Source organism: Geotrypetes seraphini, chromosome 1 (assembly GCF_902459505.1).
Source record: "Geotrypetes seraphini chromosome 1, aGeoSer1.1, whole genome shotgun sequence".
NCBI lineage: Eukaryota > Metazoa > Chordata > Amphibia > Gymnophiona > Dermophiidae > Geotrypetes > Geotrypetes seraphini.
In genome coordinates this window covers 425528408-425545446 of record NC_047084.1, presented here as the reverse complement: position 1 = coordinate 425545446, position 17039 = coordinate 425528408, and the positions used below count along the sequence as shown (strand labels likewise).

General features: G+C 40.1%; 1 protein-coding gene across 7 annotated transcripts in view; it reads left to right on the top strand.

Moving 5' to 3' along the window:
• The window catches only part of NFIB (nuclear factor I B), a 649011-nt gene that overhangs the window by 544259 nt on the left and 87713 nt on the right, over positions 1-17039 (top strand). For 4 of the 7 annotated variants that reach the window (XM_033918988.1, XM_033918969.1, XM_033918979.1 and 1 more), the window contains exon 9: positions 14968-15133. In XM_033918988.1, the coding sequence (XP_033774879.1) occupies positions 14968-15133 (166 nt within the window). The remainder of the gene's footprint in view (positions 1-14967; positions 15134-17039) is intronic. The other 3 variants (XM_033919008.1, XM_033919026.1, XM_033918999.1) reach the window with 1 other exon arrangement.

Below are 17039 nucleotides of genomic sequence, written 5' to 3'. Positions count from 1 at the left end.
GGTACCCCCTCCCCCGTCCTCTTCTCTGCCCCCTCCCGCTCCTTCCTGACCCCCCCCTTCCGCGACGTGCATGCCTTCCTTCCAGGCGAGAGCAACAGCACGAACCTGTTGCCTGCGTCATGTTGGCTATCCCTCTGACTTCACTTCCTAGGCACGGGGCCCGGAAGTGATGTCATAGAGACGCAACACTGACGCGGGCAGCAAGTTCGTAATGCTACTTGGGCAGGAAAAATTAAAGAGCTACGAGGGAAGGGAAGGTGCACATGCGTGTGTGGGGGGGGGAGGGTGATGGAGAGGAGGATGGGTGCTTGCACCCTTTATAAAGACTGCTCCCGGGGTGGACCCCCCACAATGCACCCCCTTTACTATGTCATTCATAATTTGGTGGAAAAGAAAAAATTCTCCCCTCGTACCCACCGGGTAGGGGTGCAGGGACGGCGTACTGGATGCAAGCTGGGAAATAATTATGTGAAGGGAACTCCTCAGTCTCACAGCCCACAATGGGAATTCAACCCTAATGCACGGCTGCCCCAAAGTTACACCCAAACGGGTGTTACATGTGAAACTTCCTTGGAAGACCCTGTTTTTTTGTGTGTGGGGGGGGGTTTAAATACTACAGTGCACTAAACTAAAGTGCTACATGTGAATAAAGTGCAAAAGTGATAAGCAAACAATTCTAATTCATCAGTTTAAGCCAGGGGTGTCAAAGTCCCTCCTCGAGGGCAGCAATCCAGTTGAGTTTTCAGGATTTCCCTAATGAATATGCATGAGATCTATTAGCATACAATAAAAGCAGTGCATGCAAATAGATCTCATGCATATTTATTTGGGAAATCCTGAAAACCCGACTGGATTGCGGCCCTCGAGGAGGGACTTTGACACCCCTGGTTTAAGCCGTCTCTGCCCCTAAACTCGAGGGTGCACAGCAACCAAAGTCCATCCAGGCCACACTCAAGATCGAAAAGCTGGAAAAACAATGCTTTAAAATTTAGCAGGGTACTTATCTTCTCCCAATGGAGTGAAAATTAAAGTCCAAAGCTGCGTGCTCGTAATGTCCAATGGGGCTCCATTTATAATTTGGTGCCAATAAAAACTGGCACTGAATGATATTCTAGAGCAGGAATTCTGGGATCAGCAGGCCATTACAGAATAATGTATAGCGCCAGGATCCATGCTCATCTTTGGATGCCAGAAGTTACAACAATTGAAGCCAGGTGTAAATCCTGGTATGCAAGTTGGGTGTGGATTGGATTATATCACCCAGCTGGCCACTGACTCATGGCAACATGCACAGTGAGCAATCCACCCTGTGATGCTTCATGGCAGAGTACAGGAGTGGTTTGCCATCTCCCATGGGGTGTGCAGTTCCACTATGTCGCTGCTGCCCAACATGGGGTCCCGCAGCCTACAGCACCTGGTATTCCCAGATAGTCTCCCATGCAGGTACTAGTCAGGCCCAACCCTGCTTAGCTTCCAATAATAAGAGCGAGCCTACTCAGGGCGGCCAGGCTGTAGGCGAGTTGAGCAGTTTAAAGGAACGTTCCTGGTCCTCCCATTGCCACGCCCCCTTTTTCAGGTCCACGTGGAAGCACTATTCTATAAATGGGCACATAAGTGTGTTTTCACGCAGATCTGCTGTTTCTTTCCATTGTGGCACCTTGCATTCTTAGAATGCTTTTTTTGGAGCCAACAATTTATTGCAAAAGTAGCGTCCCATGTTCAACTCCATGTATAGATTTCCCCTATTTGTGAGGCATGTTCACTACTAGGTATACTCTTTCAGACGAGTACATCCTTTTTTCCAACAACGTGTGCATAAGAGCACTATTTGTGCATACTCAAATAGTATGTGCTTGTGTGCACTATCAGGAAAGAGTGTGCATTCTTTCACAAGAATGTACACTATTTCCTAATAGTGCAGTGCATACTCTTTGACAATAGTACACACTATTCCGGACATATTATGCAATGCTTATAATATTCCCAAAATGTCAAGGTTTATCCTGTTGTTTTGGGCAAAAAACAAACAAATCACCAGATACAAAACAACGTAGAACATTGTGTTGATATTTCCCGTGTCATTTCAAATAACATCCCTAGTATGTGTGTGTCTGTTATATTATTAGCAGAGAGAAGAGAGAATAACCCTGTCTTGTGAAATCAAATCTTCTAATTTGAAAAGAAGGAAAAACCTTATGCTAAGTTAAAGCTGGTTTAAAGCTGGATCAATATTTTGAATCTACTGGTCATAAGCCAAATTAGGCAGAGCTCCATCTGGATATTTAAAAAAGTACGCTGATTTCCAATTGGATTTTAACAATCCAATATACCGGTAATTGAAGTTAAACCAGTATAATTTAGCAGTTCGCTCGTGGAGTTCATGATTACTACTTACCCCCAGGAAAGAATTGTCACTCATTTTTCTTTGCAGTGATCATGCAGACCTACCTCTTTTTTTAAGATATAACATTTATAAGTCTTCATGGCAAAAACATAAACAACTTGTCCATAAAAAGAAAAATGCTTCTGATTTATGAGGTAGATGGTCGGCTTAGAATAGTTTTGTCTCATGAGCAGTAACCCTGATACTAATAGTCACCTTCTCATGTGTTACTAGAAAGGACGAACATTTTAAAAATTGTTTGGAAGACAGTATGCAAGCATTTATTGATTTACATAAAAAACACCCTGACTATGTAGGCATTTAGGCCCTGATTCTAAAAATGACATCTAACTCGTAGGCACCATTTGGCGCAATTGCTTATAGAATCGCACCTAGCAGCACCTAAGCAGTCTTAGGCACTGGTAAGCTTTGAAACCTTAAGTGCATTCTCATTTATGTCAGGGTTTTCTTGGCCCAAATGAGTGCGCTTAAGTCAAATCATGCCCAAAATCTACCCAAAATCCACCCCCAAACCACGCCTACCTTGAAGTAGTAGGTGCCTACCAAGTTAGGGCGCCAACCAGCTAATTATTTTGCAATTGCTTTTAATACCACTTTTCAATTATCATCTACGATTAAGCCTAACTTCAGACATGGTTTATAGAATCTGGGCCTTAGTACTGTATGATTCTAAGAGTTTGTGTCTTGGAAATGGAAGAATTTCTTGTTCTATGCGCAAGGTGGACTCTGTGGTTTGAACAGTAACATTGGCACCATTTACCTTTGGTTGACAACATGCCTCCAACAGAAGAGGACATTTATAAAATAACTTGCAGATCCAGGTGACTCCTGTAAAAATATACAGACTGGCATTTTAGAAAGGATGTATCAATCAAAATTGACCCAAACAAAACCCAAGAGGAACATAACAATGAGCAATCCAAAATCCTCACTAATTGGTTTAGGAAGTGGTACACAGTGCAATGGAGCATGACTTAGGCGCCATTAAGCGCAATTCTCCAAAGACTTCCCCATGTCATTCTCTAGCTCACATCTCCCAAGTTCGAAAGAAAGTGCATTGGCTACCAATAGAACAGAGACTTAGATTTAAGATATTGTTTTTGGTATCCAAAATACTAAGAGCCTCTTCTATCAAACTGCACTAGCAGTTTGTAGTGCGGTGAGCTGCACTGAATGGCCCGCACTGCTCCCGACGCTCATAGAGTTCCTCATTTCATGTTGTAAGACTAGTGGAATATTGTTCCTCCATTTTCAGCATTGTAAGCTCTGGAACGCTTTTCCATTAAAGAAGAGAGCAATATAAAATGACACATTTTAAAAAAGAATAAAAAACAAATAGTATTTCAGCAGGCTTATAGTATGTGATAATAATTTGGTTAGTGGATTTTTTTTTCCATTTGGAGTCTAATGGTGATAATTGAGTAAAATTGTTTCTTTTTATTATGTCTTGTTCTTATATATGGAGATGTTACAAGGGGGTGCAGAAAGGTTCTTAGCCCGACCAAGAAGAAAATGACTTCGATATGATTCAATCAATGATCTGAAACAATTTCAAAACACGGGGATCCTTTTATCAAGCCGCAGCTAGTGGGGTTAGCGCCCGCGACTTTTAATCATGCGCTAACCACCACGCTGGCCAAAAAACTACTGCCTGCTCAAGGCAGACGTTAGCGGCCAGCGCGGCCAGCGGTTTAATACACGCTATTACGCGCGTTAAACCTCTAGCACGGCTTTATAAAAGGAGCCCATAGAATTTTGTTTCTGCAGGTTGGCACTTAACAAAATAAGATCACACTCTTTTCAGCTACAGTGGCAAAATGACACTCAGAATTTTGGAAGTTGTTGGTTGGGCTGAGAACTTTTCTGCATCCCCTTGTACTGTACTTTTTATTATGCATGCAATCCACTGAGGATTTCTACATTGTGTGGTCTAAATAGTTTCAATAATTTTTTTTAAAAAAACTATATGCATGTTCAGGATGAGGCAAAAAATGTAACTCTAGAGTTTTCTGCTGTTTTCTCAGCAACCACTTAGAATTTCAACATGAAATTTTACACTTGTATTTGACGTTACTATCTACGAGGGGGGGGGGGCTGAAAAGTTATCAGCCCAGCCAACCAAGTTCCTAAATTCTGAGGGTTATTTTGTCACTGTAGCTTATTTCATTAAGTGCCAATCTGCTGAAACAAAATTCTCTGTTTTGACATTGTTTCACTGATTGAGCCATGTCAAGTTTATTAGGATTTTATATACCGCCTATCAAGGTTATCTAAGTGGTTTTACAATCAGGTACTCAAGCATTTTCCCGGTCTGTCCTGGTGGGCTCACAATCTATCTAACGTACCTGGGGCTATGGAGGATTAAGTGGCTTGCCCAGGGTCACAAGGAGCAGTGTGGGATTTGAACCCACAACCCCAGGGTGCTGAGGCAGTAGCTTCAACCACCGCGTCACACACTCCTCCGCACTCCATGTCCATGTCATTCTCTTCTTGGTTGGGCTGGGAACTTTTCAGCAACCCCCTCGTATGGTTATGTGCTGAGTGGAATGAGATTTTCTTTAAACACAGCAAAGTTTCATATTTTATAATGTGACCACTCAGCAATTTTTTGCACGTTCAAAAATGTTTGCACTGTAAAACTATCATTATAAAAAAAAGCCAAAACAACCCAGAATATCTGCTTACAGAGACGTAGACGTCTGTAAACAATAATTTGAATATGAATAATTTGCTTTTGATAATATGATAATTTACAGATAATTTCTTTAAAAGCATTTCTGATTGGAACAGCAATCATGGGCAAGGTGTCAGTAGATTATATGGGACAGCCTGCCACAGGGACTGATGGAAAAAGCTGTTAAGAACTTTCTAGAGTAACTGAAGGTCTGCGTTAAAGCTGGGGGTGGACTATTTGAGCACTCACAGTGACTGCAAAATTTGGACAGATTGTTAATTATATTGTTTGAATGACATCATTTTACTGCGTTGTAGCTCAAAAATTTCTCGCTGAAATTCAAATCAATTACTGAAAACTGAAAAATAACTGCAGGGGGTTACCTTTTTTTTTTTTGTTTTTTTTTGCCTTACCCTATGTACGATAGATTCTGATACCTAAATCATTGTGGGTTCTTTATAGAATTACCTATTAAGGGCTTCTGTTACAAAACTGCCCTACTAATTAGTGGTGTTCTGGATATGTAGAAGCCCATTCTGTTCCCATGGGCTTCTACACATTCAGCGTGCTGCTAATCAGCGCAGCTGTGTAAAAGGAGCCCTACGTGTTGACGTTTAAAATATTACGGTTCTTTCCACCACTGAAGATTACCCTCAATATTTTGGGGAAATACAATTAAAGACTTATTAGACACCAACGGCTCCTTTTACTGATGTGCGCTAGCGTTTTTAGCGCATGCACGAAATTGCCACCCGCTAAACCGCGCGGTATGCTTCCAGAATAACGCCAGCTCAATGCTGGCGTTAAGGTCTAGCGCACGCGCGGCAATTTAGCACGCGCTATTCCGCGCGTTAAGGCCCTAACGCACCTTAGTAAAAGGAGCCCTAAGTTTCAGAGGTAATTTGTGGTAAACGGTGGATCTTTCAAGGTGTGTATGGTTTAGATAATTTGTTTTCTTGGTGAAAAATGTTAAAACAGGAGGCCTTGCTGCATTCTGAAAAGTGTCAGAACATTCAGTGGTTTGTAAATAGTGGGGGGGAAAAAAACCCAAAGCTGAATATAGATTGGTGAATTTCTTATTGATGGCGCATCTCCTCAGCCATTTTATCCTTCTGTAACAGATGGTGATAGCTAGTTTATCAATGTATTGCCAAGCACTGTCATGTCATGTTTTGTATTTCTGTATGAAAACGTGAACCTAGAGAGAGGCGCTGACAGGGCTTCTGTTTTTTTAAAACAGGATATCTACTGAGACATAGGGCTCCTTTTATGAAGCCGCATTAGCGGTTTAACGCATAGCGTGTGCTAATTTGCCAGCCGCGCTGGCCGCTACCGCCTCCTCCTGAGCAGGCGGTAGTTTTTCGGCTAGCGTGGGGGTTAGCGCGCGCTAAAAAAAGTGCGTGCGATAAAGCCGCTAATGCGGCTTCGTAAAAGGAGCCCATAATAACTGGTGAATCGTTCTTGTCTGGAAAGCCATTTTGAGACAGGCTCTTTATGAAGAAAATCCATCTTCACTGATGAAAAATAGTTGTATAATATACATGCAAAAAAAAGGGATAATGTTATTGATGATTTCTATGAGCACATCTTGTTTAATTTCCCACATTGGGGGTTATTTTATAGCTGTCTTCACTGGTGAAACATGTGTGTGTGCTTTTCACTCCATGGGCTTTGAAAATTATCCCAGAAAACCCATCCATGTTCATTTACATCTGTTTATTTGTATGGATTCATTTTCTGATTAAAATAAATGCATACTGTAAAAACTATTCTCCCTGTGACTCCCTCTTATCCACACCCTTGTCATATCCAGTCTTGATTTAAGTAAAGCGCTTTGCAAAGGAATTACGCAAAAGGAGCTAAGGCGCTTGCAAATTATTCAGAACACTGCTAAAAAGATCATTCAAAATGCAAAAAAAATTGATCACGTCACCCCACTCTTAATAAAAATTCATTGGCTGCCAGTAACTCACAGAATTACATATAAAATTCTACTTTTGACATTTAAAGCACGCAATACAAATCTTCCGGAATTCTTAAACAGACTTTTGATCCCTTATACCAGGCTAGAACCCTGAGATCTAATATAGTAACATAGTAGATGACGGCAGAAAAAGACCCGAACAGTCCATCCAGTCTGCCCAACCCGATTCAACTCAAAACTTTATTTTTATTTTTTTTTCTTCTTAGCTATTTCTGGGCAAGAATTACATATCCCATCAATACGCCAGTTTAGCATGCATCGATCATCAATCTTTTGCGTTACAGCTCCCGTGCTCTGGAATGTTATGCCTGCAGATCTATGAGAAGAATCATCTTTGGAATGATTTAAAACAAAATTTAAAACATTTTTATTTAAAGACGCATTCGAGCTTTAATTTAACATTCTCGCACTTTTTTTTTTTCTCTCACGACTAACACAGGAGGGTCCCATCCAATTGTTCTTCTCTTTATTATCTCTCTTTTCTATAGGCTTTGTAGTTCTACCCCTCTACCCTAGTGTACCAGTATGTCATATTGTTCATGTCCCCTAGATTTTACTTTTTAATGTAAATTTACTTGTACTCTGCTTAGAAATTTGATAAGCGGAATATCACATTTTTAATAAAAACTTGAAAAACCTCTTCATTGGTGAAGTGAGCATGAAATAGCAGCACGTACATAGTTTTATCTGAAATAAGAAAAAAGCCTACTCTACACGAGAGGTGTCACAATAAGTAAACTGGAATGAAAAGACCTGCTCTCAATTCTGGGAACTATCTTAAACCTGTGGGCTTTCCAAAGTTTGCACGACTTGATTAATATTAATCAAGTCGTGCAAACTTTGAAAGGCCGCAGGTTAAGATAGTTCCCAGAATTGAGAGCAGGTCTTTTCCTCATAGTTTTATCTGCATATAGGCAAGATTCTCTAAATTTTCAAGTCTCGGTGACCGGCTAACTGTAACCTTACCTTAGATACATCGGACATGCAAAATAAGTGTGATTAGTTTTTTTATGAGTATAAGTTGATTTGCAGTTGAAATGCCAGCCACTAGTTTAAGGGCTCCTTTTACTAAGCTATGAGAAGCATTAGCATGTGCTTGCATTTTCATTTCATTTATTAACATTTACATCCCATTCCCCCGCCTTCCCCCAGATTTTGGTTTAATGTGTCTCACAATACATTTACTATGCAATAAGATAAAATACACATGAAAACAGGTTCCCCTTTTATCAAGCTGCACTGTTGAACAGTGTGAGCTAAATGCCAAGCAGCCCATTCTGTTCCTATGGGCAGCTCGACATTTAGCTCAGCTTGATAAAAGGAGAGAGGATAATTTTCTCAACAATACTAACATTTAGATTCATCTGAAAGAACTCTAGAACAACAACAATTATCCATTTTGACATCGTAAAAGGGCTTACCGTGGGATGTGCTGCGTACTGTTCCCTCTAAGCTGAGCAGGAGGCCTCCACCTACAGTCCTGCCAGCAGAGGGTGCTGTTTATAATCACATTTTCGATAGTGAAAGACAGGCAAGCTCCATAGGACTCTAGGGAACCTGCCTATCTCTAGAGATTGAAAAAAAAATGTTGAACCACCACCACCACCCCTCACCCCAGCAGCAATGCAGCTGGAGGATTCCCTCCCAACATAGCAGGAACAGTGGCGCTGAAGCAAGGTGGTAAGTTCTGAATGTGTGCAAATGTGGTAAAGCAAATTCCAGCACACTTCTCTCAGTTATGGACCAGTCTCTGTTCAGTCCCTGCTACAGTGAGGGCTGTTAGTGTGAGCTGATAGCAGATACCAAAATTTAGGAATATTTTAGTTTCTTCATGATTATTTGATCCTCTAACTCAACTGGGCTGTGATCCTGATGCTATGAGCCTTTCTATCTTTATATACAGCTCATACATCCTGTTTATCTGAATAATTCAGGAGAAATCAAAGAAATTAATAAAAAAATTGGATAAAATTAGTCAATGTCTTAATGAAAACATGCCTTCACTGAACATTTCTAAAACTAAAGCGGTGAAAAAGAAAACTCAAAGGCTCCTATCTGCATAACATCAATATCAATTAAAATTTCTAACCACCATAAAACTACTTCATATAATCTTAGATGATAAACTTACTTGCCATCAACAAATTAGTTCAGTGGTCCAAAAATGTTTATATAAACTAAGAATGATTTGCTCTATTTCAGCTCTATCTAAATCTCTCAACATCCTTATTCACTCAGTTATTTCTCATCTAGATTACTGTAACTCTCTTTATCAAGGTAGTGCTCAAAAAATAAATTAGAAGACTTCAAGTCATACAAAATACAGCTGTAAAAATTATATATAAGGCCAAAAGATTTGATCATGTTACTCCTGTTTAGAAAGATGTTGATTGGCTTCCCATTCAAAACAAAATTAGAACATTCCCCAGTATTATCGACAGATTATTACTTCCTTATACTACTTCTAGATCACTTTGCTCCACTCAACAAAATCTCCTTTCAATCCGTCAAATCGTGTACAGCACCACATGTAAAACCATCTTTTCTGTTACTGCACCATCATTATGGAATGCTTTACCCATTCATCTTAGACAAGAAAACTCTTTATCCAAATTCAAATCAAATCTTAAAACATTAATGTTTAAAGATGCTTATAATATGTAAGATGGCTTTGTCATCGATAGAAAACAAGGGCCTCCTTTTATTAAACTGCGCTAGCAGTTTTTAGCACGGAGAGCCGCTCTGAATGCCTCGCGCTGCTTCCGATACTCATAGGAACTCTATGAGCATCGGTAGCAACGCGGGACATTCAGCTCGGCTCCCCATGCCAAAAACTGCTCTTATCTGTGTTTTCCTTTTTTTCTCCTTTTTTTAAAAAAAAAAATAATACATTGTATTTCCTTCCCAATATCCCCTCTATATCAAGTAATTGTATTTACGTTGTTCATATTTATCTCTGTTTTTATTATCTTTTATTTTATATTAATTTTAATTCTAAAACCTGCATAGACTTACTGATAGGCAATATAGCAAATCATAAATAAACTTGACGCTTAACTCAAGGCAAGTTGCATTCAGTTACAATGGGTATTTCTCTGTTCCCAGAGGGCTTATGATCTAAGTTTGTACCTGAGGTATTGGAGGGTTAAGGGGCCCTTTTACTAAGCTGCGTAAGTGCTTACTGTAGCTTAAAATGGCTTACTGCAGACAAACCCAGGCAACCTGCAATAGGTTTCAAATTGGCACACACTAACCCTGCACAGTTAACACGTCCATATTACCGCATGCTAATTAGCATAGAATTACCTCGAGAGCCCTTACCTTCTACAAAATAGGTATCTGTAAGTGCTCATGTGGACATTCTTTTTAATGGCTGCACAGCAATGGCAACATTAGTCCATGGCTATTAATAGGAAAAATACAAGGGGCCGCTGAAAATTGAAATGAAAAGTGTCAAGAAAAATGTGGAATAACTTGTAAGTTTCGTGGCTCCACATCATGCTCTTCTTGGTTGGGTTGAGAACTTTTCAGTGGCCCCTCATATTGTGATGTCATAATTCCTCATTCCACCAAAGCCTAAGAGCCAATCTCATTGGTGATGTCACAGTGGTTTGGTTTCCCTATACCTGTGACCATTTATTAGATGCCTTTGTCTCCTTGAAATGAGACGTGTCAAGGTGAGTGTGGAATAACTCGTAAGTTTCATATGGCTCCCACATCAATCTCTTCTTGGTTGGGCTGATAACTTTTCAGCGGCCCTCGTAGAAAATCAGCCATTTTCTGGCTGCAGTAAAAATGACCGTAGTGGTCAGAAAAAATCTGCACGTGCTAATGTGTTAGCGATCTGTACTTGCTAAAGACATCCATAGGAATATAATAGACATCTTTAGCAGTTAGTATATGCTAGCATGCTTAATGCCCCTTCATAAATCCTCCCCTAAACAACCAATCAACACAAAGATGTTTATTAACCAGTAACCATAAATGGTGGTGAAATGCTGATATGTCCAGTTGCTTCTAGTTGTGACTCAGTGGCCTGACATTTCAACACACCCCTACCTGTATCAGGGGCAATTATATAGTGTATTCATTTGGACAGTACACTCAAAATCCCTTAAGGGATAGGACAAACACATATGCAAAAAGGATAAAAACCCAAACCCAGAAACAACAAAAATCACATATAGAAAACAGTGAAATTATAAAGCAGAAACATCAAAAGACAGGAATAAAAGCACAATAAATGTTCCAACACCCATTCAATTCCTTTAGAGGTCGGAACATTTACCGCACCGATCCCTGCTGTCAGGCTTAGTAAAAAGGAGTGGGTAAATATTAAAAATAAAACATTTAAATACATTTTTAAGAAAGGGATCCACACTTTGAGAGCAGTTCTATAAAGGGTGCTACAAATTAGACACCAAAAATTTGAGCACTTAGGCCCAAATTCTGTAACTAGTGCCTAATCTTAGGTACCTATTTTGGAGGCGCCCAACTAGATAGGCTCTAAATTGAATAATAAGCTCAATTAAGCTTTTAATTAGCACTGATTGAAACTTAGGCGCCTATCAAGAAAGATCAATTCTGTAACAAGGCACCTCTAAAAATTTAGGCAGCCTTCAAAAAAATAGGCACTTTGCATGTTAGGAGTGGGCGTGGCTTCGTGTTAGGCACCTTGTTACAGAATTGCTGCTCTTAAGCGTGCTTAAGCGCTCCCATGGCCGCTTATCTTTTAGTTGTGCCTAGAGTTGTCCTATTTATTGGGCACCTCCAAAATAGGTGCCGCTCAGTGTGATTCACTAAACAGCAGCCAATTTTACTTGAATCACGCTGAATGGTGTCTAATACGGTACGTAACTTTTGGGCGCTTATTATAGAATTTGCCCTTAAGGACCAGATTCTATATATCATGCCTAAACAATTGACGCTGAATAGAAAGTCGCTAAGTGTAATTTTACTCATACTAGGTGCATGTACCTTTTATAGAATTGTGCTTAGTGCTTCTGTGCGATGCATAACTTAGGTGTTGGCATTTAGGCCAGCTAAAACCAGGCCTAAATTCCTACAACTAAGTTGCGCATATCGGGCATATTCTGTAACAATGCGCCTACCTTTTAGGAATGCCCCAAATCTACCCCTGGCCATGCCCCTTTCCAAATATGTACACTACAACTGGCACATACGTTTTACAGAATTTTTCTTTCTGAGTTGTGTGCGTAAATTTTAATTAGTTCCAATTAGTGTCAATTATCATTGCCAATTAGCCCAATTAATTAAGTTGTGCATGTACATTGGCTACATATACCGATGTATGTGCAAAACTTAAGATGTCACGTATAGAATTTGAGGGTAAGATAATATTTTGTAATGGTAATTTTGGGCCAGATTCTGTAATTGGCACCTAAAATGATAGGCGCCTAATATTAAGTGCCTATTCCATGTCAGTCAAACTTAGGTGCCCATTACAGAATCAGGACTAAATTAAAATTTAGGCACCTGTAACATAGGCCAGGGTCTTAAAGGCCTATATTATAGGTGCCTAAATCTTTCTCTATTCCTAAACATACCTACTTTGATGTCAGGCACCAATAGGCGCCATGCGATAGGTGCCTATCTTCTTAGGTAGAATCATACCTAAGAAGATAGGCGCCTATCTCCCAATTAATTTTTTTTTCAATTATGAATTTGTTAAAGCTCATTATTGAAGCCAGTTTATTAATTAAACCTCCCCCCTTTTTTCCCACAAAATTGCTTCCATTCTTTATCGTTTAATTTTTGTGTCATAATCACAAACAGTTTGGCCGTACCTAAACTTCAAAGCCAACACTAGGGCCCATGAAGCACCTCCTGTTCAGACGCGACAGTGCAGGTAACTAAGCATGTGACACAAGAAGAATCAGATTAAAAAACATTTTTTTAAAATTACTAATTAAGGTTGTACATGGCTATCCGCACAGGGCCTAGTGAAGCCTAAGTCGAGGTACTCTCTGACACCCTAACCACGCCCACCTGAAAAGTAGGCATGGTAAGGGGTGGAGAATAGGCATGGTAAAGGTAGGTATCACTAAGCATACGAGTTAGGCACCAGTAAATTAGGCCAGGTAAAATCTGGCCTAATATGCCGGCACCTACTTCAAAAACACCTGGCACTGCCTAAGTCCACTTAAATATCTGTAGCTAGGCGTGATTCAATGAAGGATGCCTAGCAGTTGATTGAGAACTGCACGGACTGGTGCCTACAAGTTAGGTGCAGTTAGGCGCTGTTTATAGAATCAGGCCGTAAGGGTTCTTGCGCTAACCATGCGTCAACTCTCCCCCCCCCCCATCTGTCCCAGTGCTAAAAAAATAAAGTTTATTTTTTAGTTCGTGGTAAGCACTTTTTTGTTGTAATAAGCATGTGTTAGTGCTTATTGCAACTTAGTAAAAGGGCCCTTTAGACACCAAGTTACAGAATAGCTCCTAAGTGCACCTAAATGCTTATCTGCTGTTTCACGCCCATTGTCCAGAAGCTATATGCTAAATTGGTGCCTAACTTTTAATGCACTGTATAGAGGAGTTGTGTCTTAGTAAGGAAAAGATGTGCTAAATAACATACTAAAAATGCTTTCTTTTGCAAACAGGACCATTCAATCACAAATATGCTACATCCTGTAAAACATAACAAAAACATTAAGCAACTCCTAATGTGTAAGTCCAGCCTTTTAAGGCACAGGTCATCCTCATTTATTCATATAGTATCGACTTCTACAATAATGAACCGGCTTAAAAATAAAATCTCCATAAGTAGCTAAAACCTTGAGAAGACCACACCAGCTGAATGTCCAGCCTTCTTTCGATGTGAACCGCCTAGAAGTCGTCTGACTATGGCGGTATAGAAAAATAAAGTTATTATTATTATTATTATTATACCCCACTAATAATTTTTTCAACTCCTCTAGCCCTGCCACCCCAGTGTTCCAATTGTAGTAATTAGTTCAACAGATCTTGATGTAGAGGCCATGCTCCAGTGCTCTTTATGAATCCTTGAAATCATGGGTCCTAACTACACTTCTCCCTCCGTATTCACTGTTTCAGCAATCGTGATTTCGATTATTCGGGGTTTTTAGCTTTCTGGCTCCTCGCCCCCCAATTACATCATCTTGCATAGAGAAATCGCTGAATCCAAGCATCTACAGAGAAAATCGCTGATTCCCAGCACTTTCTTCACCGCGTTTTGCCTCTCCTTCAGGAACAGGCCAACTCTCCCACCATGTTATTCACAGTTTCACCATATTCACGATGGTTTTTAATAGAAAAGAGCAAATAACATGAAAAAGTTATTTGCGGTTTTTCTGTATTTGTGGGTCTGTTAATCCCCTACCACAGCAAATACGGAGGGAAATGTGTACAGTTATTTGGAATCACCCTTGGTAAATGACCATCACTCTCTCCCCTTCATGGCATTCTCAGCTCCTGCCAACCCTAAGGAGGAGTGTGTGGCGCAGTGGTTGGATCTACAGCCTCAGCACCCTGGGGTTGTGGGTTCAAACCCTGCGCTGCTCCTTGTGACCCTGGGCAAGTCACTCAGTCCTCCATAGCCCCAGGTATGTTAGCTAGATTGTGAGCCCACCGGGACAGAGAGGGAAAATGCTTGAGTACCTGATTGTAAAACCGCTTAGATAACCTTGATAGGCGGTATATAAAATCCTAATAAACCCAAGAACAAAAGACCTGACTTGGGGATTGAATCAAGAATCTTCTATATGGCAATGTAGAACATCATTATTGAGTTACTAGCCTGGTCCAGGGGGGCTCTGAAATTTTTCTAACCCTGGTTAAGTGCATATAATATTAATTTTAGTTTATTATTTGATTTAGAATGCAACATGTATGATTTTTTATGAATGATTTGGTTTTTCCTTGCAGCCTAATAGCAGTGGTCAAGTAGTAGGAAAAGTGCCTGGCCATTTTACTCCAGTGTTGGCGCCTTCTCCCCATCATGGAGCAGTGCGGCCTGTGACTCTGACCATGACAGACACGAAGCCCATCACTACATCCACTGAAGGTGAGGCAGCTTCACCAACTGCAACCAGTAAGTATTTTAGATAGGATAAGGAATGTGGTCCCTAAAGGATCAGTATTAGTGTCCATTTAAGCTGCTTCAAGCTTTGGAATCAGTGGATTCTCTTTGCCTGACCTGTTATCAGGTATGTGATCTGAATACAAGGCCTTCATCTTTTGAAATTATGCCCCTTGCATAATATTATTCCACCACACATTGGAAAAGCTTTATGAGCATGTGTTGTACAGCAATTCTTTTTATTAAGGGAGCTGAAATGAAATACTAATGCCCTAATTCTAAAAACGATGACTAACTCCTAGGTGCCTTTCGGCATGGTTGTCAATCAACTGCTAGGCACCGTTTATAGAATCACTCTTAGCAGCGCCTAAGCATTTTTAGACGCCAGTAGCCATTGAATCCTTAGGCACACTGCCATTCAGGCCAGGGTTTTCTTGGTCTAAGTGGGTGCACCTAAGGTAGGCGCCTAAATCAATCCATACTCAAACTCTGCCTTGAATCCACCCCTAACTATGCCTATTTGCTGGTAGGTGCCTCAGTGTACACGCCTACTGGCAAATTAATTAAAAAAAAATTTTTTTTAATTGGTTTTAATGGTGCTTTCAATTATTAGTGTTGGTTAAACCAATTAAAAAAATTAAGTTAGATGCCCAGATTGGCTAGGCCTGCTGATCCAGGTACTTAACTATAAGTGTCTTTTTATAGAATCAGGGCCTAAGTGTATAGATAGATGCTCCTAATGCAGTCATCTTTAGCTGATCAAACAAAAAGTATCATGCTTATGGATATAATTTCCATAATTAGCTTCTGGATTGTCCATTTCTTTTGGCTCAGTTTTGGGGCAGGATTCTCCTTTAGGCTTATTATTCACTCCAGGTCTACAAGGGATGCCAGGAAGTCTGATTTTCCTGATATTCCTAATGAATTTGCTTAAGGTTTGCATGCTTACTTCTTCCATCATATGCAAATTTCTTTCAAACATAGGGATATCCTGAAAACCTGGGCCAAAGGAATGACAGTCCCTAAAAATGTGGAATGAATACCACTGTCCAGTGGCTTTGCTAGATAGCATACAACATTTAATAGGAAAAGAACTTAACCATATTAAACTATTTTTAAAAAACACTAAAGAACAAAAGGAAGGTAGCATTGCCATTTTATATCTGAAGCATAGTGCAGCCTGCTTCCAATTTTTCCATATGTCAGATATTTAGGAAGATGACATTCATTAGAAGTTACTGAAATTATGGTTGATGTTCAATGATTAATTTTACCCCCATAGTCAGAAAAAGATATTAATCTCTGTGCATAGAGCCCTGCTTAACTGCTTACTGGAGTGCTACGTATAGTGTTCATCATTATATCCACTTCTGTAGGTGCGGCCTCCAGAATTGCTCACAATATTCCAAATGAGGTCTCACCAAAGTCTTATACAGGGGCATCAATACCTCCTTTTTCCTGCTGGCCATACCTCTCCCTATGCAACCTAGCATCCTTCTAGCTTTCGCCATCATCTTTTCAATCTGTTTGACCACCTTAAAATCATCACACACAATCACACCCAAGTCCCGCTCTTCTGTCATGCACAAAAGTTCTTCACCCCCTAAACTGTACCGTTCCTTCGGGTTTTTGCATCCCAAATGCTATTATTCTAAACAGGGATGGAAATTTAGCACTGAGTTTACAGAGTTGCCTTTAAATAGTGCCGTAGCGAAGAAGGTTGGCACCCAGGGCGGTCTTGAGAGTATGGCAGCAGTTTAGAAAAATTTAAGAATGCACTCAGAGCAGTTATAGAGCAGTAATATTGCCACCATGCATGTCAGATAAGTATTGGATTTTCCAACTAATCTATAACAACTCATATATTTATGCAGTAACTTCTCGTTTTAAGTTGGAATTTGATAGAATGATGGTTCTA